This window comes from Betta splendens, chromosome 13 (genome assembly GCF_900634795.4).
Source record: "Betta splendens chromosome 13, fBetSpl5.4, whole genome shotgun sequence".
NCBI lineage: Eukaryota > Metazoa > Chordata > Actinopteri > Anabantiformes > Osphronemidae > Betta > Betta splendens.
The window spans coordinates 17,938,432-17,947,212 of NC_040893.2; the positions used below are offsets into that span (position 1 = coordinate 17,938,432).

At 52.1% G+C, this 8,781-nt stretch overlaps 1 protein-coding gene across 1 annotated transcript; it reads left to right on the forward strand.

Moving 5' to 3' along the window:
* Positions 1 to 1,169: 1,169 nt before the first annotated feature.
* Positions 1,170 to 8,719, forward strand: LOC114867954 (high affinity cationic amino acid transporter 1-like). Its single transcript, XM_029171149.3, has 12 exons — positions 1,170 to 3,382; positions 4,627 to 5,152; positions 5,231 to 5,389; positions 5,463 to 5,634; positions 5,705 to 5,838; positions 5,912 to 6,134; positions 6,412 to 6,548; positions 6,639 to 6,741; positions 6,820 to 7,016; positions 7,092 to 7,243; positions 7,312 to 7,420; positions 7,497 to 8,719. The coding sequence occupies exons 2-12, from the start codon at positions 4,783 to 4,785 to the stop codon at positions 7,655 to 7,657; spliced, it is 1,917 nt and encodes a 638-aa protein (XP_029026982.1). The 5' UTR covers positions 1,170 to 3,382; positions 4,627 to 4,782; the 3' UTR covers positions 7,658 to 8,719.
* The last annotated feature ends 62 nt before the right edge of the window (positions 8,720 to 8,781 follow it).

The window sequence follows — 8,781 nt, forward strand, 5'->3', positions numbered from 1 at the left end:
ATGTCAACGTGTGTTCATGTATTTTTAGTTACAACACATCATTTGCACAGATTGGATTCTAGCTCTGATCCTGATGAATGCTTTACGGGCCTGTACAGAGCAATGGCCTCAGTAATTCCCACAACATGATGTAAGGAGGATGAAAGACAACTCATCAGGCCATAATGCCTGCATTTCCATTTCCTACGCGTCCACATTTTGTGCTACTTACACCCGATTATGTGTCTTTGTGAGCTGGCATGGATACGAGCGGCGTCTTAATGGCAGTTGTGGCACAGACACAGCACTTTGGGGAGATCACGATGTGGCTTTTGTGGAGGCTGGTTCTCCGAGGTGCACATTCCATTCTGCGCTAATTCGCGAGCCTGCGTTTTCTAAAGTAATATCTCTTAAACGCCTTTTCCCCGAACTGATGTCGCTGCGCGCGGTCGCTAACTGGCTCCTGGGCGTCTGTGGGGACTCGCACGCAGGTGCATGTGTTGAAGCCACATGAAATGTCTCACGCAACGCGTCCTTCCGCTGTCGAGTATTTAATAAAGGCAAATGGCAAAAATAAATCGTCCCCAATTCCCCGAAACCCTCTGGCCTTTTCCAGAAATGGCCCTCAGTGTTCCTGCGCTGCCACGGGGGGATAAGCGGTACAATGCGACGCAGTCCAATCCAATTACCATGCAAATTTGTTCACAGAGTGGACTAAATAAGTGAAATGTCTAACAGCGTAATGCAACGCCCGTGCAAACAGCTTAAGGTTCCACCTGAGCTAAAGCAACACCTTCCTGCCACAGCTGCAGGAGACGCGGCAGCATCGCGGTTGTCAGATGTTGGTGCTCAGCTGTACAGGCCTCGGCGTTGTTGAGCGTAACCCCTGTAGACGTGACTGTCATGAAATATGCATGACGCGCCGCGCATGTTGTGCCGCAGCCGAGGATGTTTCGGGAGGAACTCCGAAGGCGCGCGCTGCATTCGCTGTTGTATCAGTTTGTCTTTTTGTATTTCTGGAGCGGCTCGTGAGGATATAAATGCCTGGCGGGAGGATCCCGGAGAATCCAATATTGTCACAGTGAGAATTGGGGGTATGACATGCACAAAGAGGATGTTTTCTGTCTGACCCATGAGATTACACGAGTCGGGGGGAGGGGGGGGGGGGGTCTCCATGCGCGCTCCTGCAGACAGGATGCAAAGCGTCTCCTTTTATGTTCTGCTCTGTTTTGTGATGCAGGGATTTTCATTGAGTAATTGTTTATTTGTTAAATAGTGTTTGAGGTATTGAGGTGACATTTAAAGTGATGATACACAGCATCTGCCCTAAGCATCAACTTCCTTTTGCCCCCTCGATATCTGGGAAAATATTTAAATATATCAGCATGAATTCAATTGAGTAAAACTTTCTTTAACCCCTGCTGAACCATTTTCCTCCATTGTTAAAGTCACAATGAGGAACTATTAGACGTTATACATTGTAGCTCCCAGTATTAATCTATACCTCGAGCACGTCCTGCGCTATGAATAGTAAAGTCCAGCTTACAACATAGCGCTGCTTGCTCCTGCTCTCCTGGGTGCGAGGAGCAGTCAAGAGAAGTGCATGTACTCCTCATTGTTATTTTTGAAGAGAGATAGCCTGTGGTTTTCAGGAACAATCAGCTCCTGCAGGTTTGAATGCCTGGGGCACAGTATGGAACCTGATCTCAGACTGGCTGGCTGGATTTTTCCAGGACGGTAAGACTTCGTCCTCCATAACTAAAGCTGCTCTGAATTTTTTATGGGAGGACCACAAAATTTGGGGGCTGCTAAAGTTTCAAACCACCGTTTTACATCACAGCAATTATGCCCAGAATTCACAGATTCATACCTCTCTTTATATTGCTATTAAATGAGTCAGAGGAAGCATTGAATAGGTTACACACTGGTCTCTGAAAACCCCAGAAGGTTGTTTAATACTTCACGCTGTTCCTAAGGTGTCGTAGTTCTCAAAGACCTTTATGTTCTGTAACTATTTTAAAGAGAACAAATCTACCAAAGACGTATTACTTCAATGTCAGCATCAAAGTCTGCCAATGAGGGATCCTGGACCTCTGGGTCAAACTGATTTGAATCTTCACTTTTAATCTGATGGAAACGATGATAAAGACCATCAACGTCTGAATCAGACGGTCCCAGTGAAGTGCTGTGGCGTCGGCGAGGAGGACGGGAGATCCGTGTGTGGAGGGACCACGCCAGGTCCGGCGGGGGCCCGGCCCACTGCTCCTCCTTTTGTCGCTTCACTCCCGTTTTCATCCTTATGCACGACGCTGACGGCGCCGGGTTGCGCTGCAGATCTGCGGGGCCCAAAGTGCCACTTGTTTCCTATTGTACGATGTAATTAACTGCGTTCTCTGGGTGTCGCTTGGCTATTCAGTCCTCATTAAACAGCTTGAATGAAAACCCATCCGCGCTCCGGCTCCCGAGAACCCCAGTCAAGTAATAGGAGTCGAAGGCAATGGAGCTCGATTATGAAGGCGGTTATGGAGTCATGGGAGGGGAAATGATCCAGCAGAAATGTGGATGGATGTGCAGGTACTTCATCCAAAGAGGAAAACGCAGCAATATCTGGTCAGTGAGGGGGAGCAAGTGTTTCCTATAAGTACCGTACACTGTTCCACAGGAGCTGCATTAGTTCAAAGCCCCTCCCAGCATTGACTCGGTCCCCCCGTACCCACAGGATGAGCACAAATCCACTGTATGGCATCAACAAATTTCCCAGAGTGCACTTTGGCACTTGAAGAGCGTCTGCAGCTGGAGTCACCAGGGCCCGAAGCCTCCATCCCAGGCCCGATGGGGCTCGCTCCTGGCTGCTGAGCCTTCCGTTTTGTGCCCGGCAGCCTGTGCTGACAGTCGAGTCCCCGTCTATCGATAATCCCGGATCCTGGTGTCGAGCTAAAGCCTATACGTATATCGAGAATCCAGGCGGAATAAGAGGATCAGGACTCTGTACTGCTGCTCCACGGTCACAGCGGGGAAGATCAGCGAGTGGAGCGTTGCAGCTCGGTTTCCCCCACTGAGACTGTTCCAGCTTCATAAGCAGCCCATGACTATGCTGTGGTGGGGGTGGTGATGGGGGGGTACAAAGGAAGGAGGAGCAGGAGGAGACACCAGCGTGTGCATATTGATACTGTACGCAGCCACGTTTAAGGCTGAGGGACGTCGCCGGGTCAGACCCACGGGCATTTGTTGGGGAGCAGCGCCATCTGGTGGTCGAGGCTGGGAACCACCGTCCGTGGGTGGGCTACGCTGCCCCTGCGTGCACGTGCGCGCGACCGCCTCCTTAACGACCTACCTGAGCCTCAGACTGATGAGGCGGCGGCAGCGGAGCGGCAGCTTTGAAGTGACCGGCCTCTTAAAGAAGGTGAGAATTTAACGGTCTGTGCGAATATTGGACTTTTCTTTTCTACCTCATAAAGTAGTTCGTTGTCAGTGTGACGCTAAAGGACGTTTGTCGCGTGGGTGAAGGACTCGTCATACGCGTCCTGCCGTAAAGAAGCATTTGCACATGGTCTGGAATTTAAGAAGGGAGTGAAGCTGATGATTCTACGCTAAACGCTAAAAAATAGCGAAATGTGGCGCAGAGGTCTTCGCTAATGAGCAGCGTTAGTGTCGTGTGCTTGTGCGGATGTTTGCAGATTCAGGCAACGGAGCTGAGGGGAAAAGGGGGCGTTTGGACTCAACACACCTGTTGAGTGACGACACCACGACAGGAACAGACCCCTCCCTCCTGGTTCTGACCCAGGCAGGAGGGTCGGGTGATGCTGGAGGTCAGGTCGTCTGATGCAGTGCAGGGCTCATCAACAACAACGTTGCCTTGGATGGTAAAAAGTTGTGTGTTCTCTGCACGTTAGCTAATTGGGTACCAGAGTTTATTTAAAACGGATGCAGGCCTTTGTCTGCCTGACTCAGGTGGACCTGCGCTGTACTGTATAAATGGAGACGTCGACTTCAGGCCTCGCTCATTCGCATCAGCGTGTGTCATCACTGGCTGCACGGTGTGTGTCACAAGGTTTGAAATAGGGACGTCAGAAACATACTGGGAACCGTAGCAGCTGCTGTTGGTGGTGTTTAGCGCTGTCCTGTCTTTTATTACAGGGTCAGTGTAACCTGGTGGTGTAAAAGGTTTGTTTAAATATTGGAAACCGTCCGTTTCACAGTTTGCTCCGTGAGTCGGACCGGGCCACGAGGACTTCTGCCCCGTGACTTTGGAGCATTCCTGTCACTTTGAATGAGTCCTCGTGTGCCAGTGTGTGATGAGCAGGTGTGGGAGGTCTGTGATTGGCCGAGGAGCGGACAGGCCCCGCCCACCCTCCTCCTCCTCCTCCTCCTCCAGTTGGAGCAGGTGGACACTTCACCAGACACATGAAGCCACCGGCTCATCACTGCTGGAGGTTTTGCCTTGTTTCAAATGTGGACCTGTACCTTCCACCCGTTGGTCTCATCACATTTCTGGTCCCAGTGGACTTGGACTCATTTAGGTGATGGATCGCCTGTGCATTGATTCAACATTTGAACGTTGTTTGAACAGACCTACTGTATTAAATCAGGTCATGTGTGACGTCTTCCTGCCCTAAACTGGGTCATGTTTTGTATTCATGACTTCAGGAGTCGGCCGTGGATGCGAGCGCTCCCTCGCCGCTGCTGTCGTCATATCGGCCTCGTTCCGCTTGTGAGCCGGACACCTGAGTGTTCTAACACCGTGTGAACTGACAGAGGATCTTGGACCGGTTCTGCGGCCGAGCTCCGGGTCCAGAGTTCCAGATGTCGCTGGCGGCGCTGAGGGGCCTCGGGGAGCAGCTGGTGCGGCTGAAGGCGGTGGACGCCGACGCGGGGGACGCCCGCCTGTCCCGGTGCTTGGGCCCGCTGGACCTGGCGGCGCTGGGCGTCGGCAGCACGCTGGGCGCTGGAGCCTACGTGCTCGCCGGCGCCGTTGCCCGGGACGACGCTGGGCCGGCCGTCCTCCTGTCCTTCTGCATCGCCGCCCTGGCGTCCGTCCTCGCCGGCCTGTGCTACGCGGAGTTGGGCGCCCGCGTCCCCCGCACCGGATCTGCGTACCTCTACAGCTACGTGGCGGTTGGAGAGCTGTGGGCCTTCATCACCGGCTGGAACCTCATCTTGTCTTATGTTACCGGTGAGAGGCTTCAGGCGAGGACGGGGAGGACCTCCTGCACATGTAGTGTGTGCGTTGACACTGTCTCTCCTCCTGCAGGAAGCTCCAGCGTGGCCCGAGCATGGAGCGCCGCGGTCGATGAGATCTTTGGAAAGAGCATCGAGGGGTTCTGCAGGCGGCACGTGCCCCTGAACGCCCCACGAGTCCTGGCAGAATACGCCGACCCGCTCGCCGTGCTCATCGTCCTCGCGCTGACCGGTCAGGGAGGACCCGGGAACGGTCGGTCCCGTGGTCCCAGCTGCTTCATTGCCTCGTTCTGGTCTGGTGGCAGGTCTCCTGGTGTTTGGAGTGAAGCAGGCGTCCGCCGTGAATAAAGGACTCACCTGCCTCAACGTGCTGGTGCTGCTGTTCGTTGTCGTCTGTGGCTTCGTTAAAGGAAACCTGGAAAACTGGAGACTGAACCCCGAGGAGATCCTTAACGCCACCAGGACCTCCAGCGTCAAGTGGGTGGAGAGAAGAACCTGCACAATCAGAGTCTTTTAATTAAACAGATGTTTTCCCTTTTCCCTCCAGTACATCGGTCCCACTTCCGTCTGACGGCGGCCTCGGCGCGGGTGGATTCATGCCGTTCGGCTTCTCCGGCGTCCTCTCCGGCGCCGCCACCTGTTTCTACGCCTTCGTGGGCTTCGACGTCATCGCCGCCGCAGGTGGGCGGGCGCCCGTCGGCCAATGAGCGAGCGGAGCTCCTGTCGTCTGACCGTCTGCTCGCCTCCTCCCCAGGAGGAGAGGCCGAGGACCCGCGGAGGGCGGTCCCCGTCGGCACCGCGGCTGCGCTCCTCCTCTGCTGCGCGGCGTACGCCGGCGTGGCCGCCGCCACCACTCTGATGGTGCCTTATTACGCGCTGGACAGCAGCAGGCCTCTGCCAGCGGCCTTTGAGCACGTGGGCTGGGAGGCGGCCACTCGCGCGGTGGCCGTCGGCTCCGTGAGCGCCCTGTCCACCAGGTGAGAGGCTCTTTTGCCGGGGCTCTCGTACACGAGGACGTGTAATTGCTCTGCGTGGTTTTAAGGGATGAATGATTCATGTCCAGTGCAGTGAGTGGAGAAGTTTGGCAGATTCTCTTCAGTGTTCGAGTTGTGTTTTCAACATAAACAAGTCAACCACACACCTAAAGTTCTCTTTATAAATGTATAGTTTTATTCTAAGTTCTTTGTACAGTTGCAGCATAAACCAGCTCAATGATATTCGGCACGTTCAGGCCCTTGTGTCTTTTCCTCACAGCCTCCTTGGCTCCATGTTTCCGCTTCCACGGATTATCTACGCTATGGCTCGTGATGGGCTGCTCTTCAAGTTCCTGGCACGCGTCAGCTCGAGGAGGACGCCCGTGAACGCCACGTTGGTGGCGGGCCTCATGTCGTGTGAGTAACTTACACGCCCTCTTGTGGGAGGGCAGTGGTGGTGCACAGCCGGATTCGTTCCCTGATGCTGCTGCACGTGTCGCCCTGCAGCGGTCGTGGCTCTCCTGTTCGACACGAAGGACCTGGTCGCCCTCATGTCCATCGGCACCCTGTTGGCCTATACCATGGTGGCTGCCTGCGTGCTGGTCCTCAGGTAGCTGCAGCTCTCAGCTCATTCTACAGAGACACTGGCTGTGTGCGTGAGGGGCTCAGGCGTCTCCACCCTGTGCAGGTACCAGCCCACGCCGAGCAGCGCAGCGTCTGCGCTGACCGTGACTATAGAGGAGACCGAATGTGCCGCCGCCGAGCAGTCGGCTGACGGGGCGCAGCCGGAGAACGGGTTCTCCCCCAGGCAGCTGTTTGTCCCTCTGAGCGCGGAGCCGACGCCTCTGACTGGATTTGTGGTCAAAATGTGCACGTGTGCACTCGGTGAGACGCACGCTGGACTTGTGAGGACGAGTCGCTGCCCATAAACTGAGCACGTTCTCTGCTCGCTGCCTTCAGGCGTCTTGGTGTGCTTATTCAGCGTCGTCGCCTCTGAAGTAGGACTGGTGCTCTGCTCGGCGTCCGCCCTCTGCTTCCTCTCCGTGCTCTGTTTGACTGTGACCGTCATCATGTGCCGACAGCCGCAGAGGAGGGAGAAGCTCGGCTTTCAGGTGACGCGTGTTCCTGTTGAGACGCCGGTTGTGATGTCATCGCTCATCAGACGTCCTCTCTCTGCTAGGTCCCTTTGCTGCCCTTCATCCCCGTCACGAGTGTGCTCGTCAACGTTTACCTGATGACGCAGCTCAGCAGAGGAGCCTGGGTGCGCGTCTCCATCTGGATGCTCTCAGGTACGACACATTCGTTGTGGTTTGTTGTCAAAGGGATTTGTGGCGTTTGCGTTAATGCTCCAACACCGTTTTTAAGGTTTCCTCATCTATTTCGGCTACGGCATCCGCAACAGTTCGGCGGCACGGTCGAACAGCGCGGCTTCCTGCACGAGAGGAACGGTGGGTCCAGAGTGCATCCCTCTGAGAGTCAGGCAGAACGCCTCAGCGGGCGATGACCGGGTCTGGGAGGCTCACTAACCTTCCTGACCCGGGGTACCCGGCCCACCGAACACGTGCAGTATTTGTTTGTTTTTTAAAAGTACTTATATTCCTTCTTAATTGGTGTTTCTATAATTTCCAAAGAAAAAAATATGTTAAACTCATTTAAAAAAACAGAATTATTCATTTCAGATTACTTTTATTGAGCAATTTTATTTTTATTTTCATAATCAGTGTTATGATGAAGTCGGTGTCACTAAACAGAATGAAAACCATGGATGCAACCAAAAGTGAAACTAGTATTTTAGTGTGTTTTTGTTTTTGGCTCCTTCATAGAATCAGAATCACACACATATATTATATTTTTTATCATATCTTATTTCTTTGTTTTTCTTTAGTGTTTTGATTTTTACATTTGTTATTGCTCCCAGAATATAAATATTCTTGACTTTAGAATATGGTGGCAGGGCCTTAATGGATTTATTTAATGGGAGAAGAATCTCCTGTGCGTTTGGCAGGTTTGTCCCTTTTCTTGCTGCATCAGAAGCACAGTGTTGGTGTTGTTTTAAATTGTACATTTTTGTATTTCTGTTCTGAAGGAGCTGCACCTTTTTTTGATGCATTTTGTTACAGAGGACAACATATTAATGTTACCATGATGTTAGAAGTGATGTGAAACACTGATGTACAGTATTTATTAGTAAAAGTGTTTGGTGTTTCAGCATGGTTGAATGAGGATTTACCATTGGAATACGTTTAAAGGTCTAATATATACTAATATATAATATACTGTACATACGAATACACCAAAGCTGCCTTCATTGGGGAACGGTTCTGTTTTTACTAGAACAAGTATAAAACTGCTGCTATTAACAACCGGCTCTTCAAAGGTTCTATCAGTGACCTTTAATCACTTGAATGTATGGTGCTCCTTTAATACAAGCTGCTGTAGAACTGTGTGCTCTATGCTTTTCATCTCAAAGCCTCATTCAGTAACATACTGTAGCTGTCACAGCTGTATTCGATGGTTGGAACTGATGTTTGCAGATGCAGCCTGATGTAAAACTGAAAATAAAAACATGGTCATTGTTGGAAGACAAATTATTATTGGTGGGATTACTGTATGTTCAGATAAATGCTATTTGATTTAGGTTCAAGATTTT

Bases quoted from the DNA above. Each gene is read 5' to 3' on its own strand.
- LOC114867954 (XM_029171149.3), top strand. From the start codon at position 4,783: ATGTCGCTGGCGGCGCTGAGGGGCCTCGGGGAGCAGCTGGTGCGGCTG. The intron at 5,153-5,230 runs GTGAGAGGCTTC...CTCCTCCTGCAG, and splicing joins CATCTTGTCTTATGTTACCG to GAAGCTCCAGCGTGGCCCGA. The intron at 5,839-5,911 runs GTGGGCGGGCGC...CCTCCTCCCCAG, and splicing joins CGACGTCATCGCCGCCGCAG to GAGGAGAGGCCGAGGACCCG.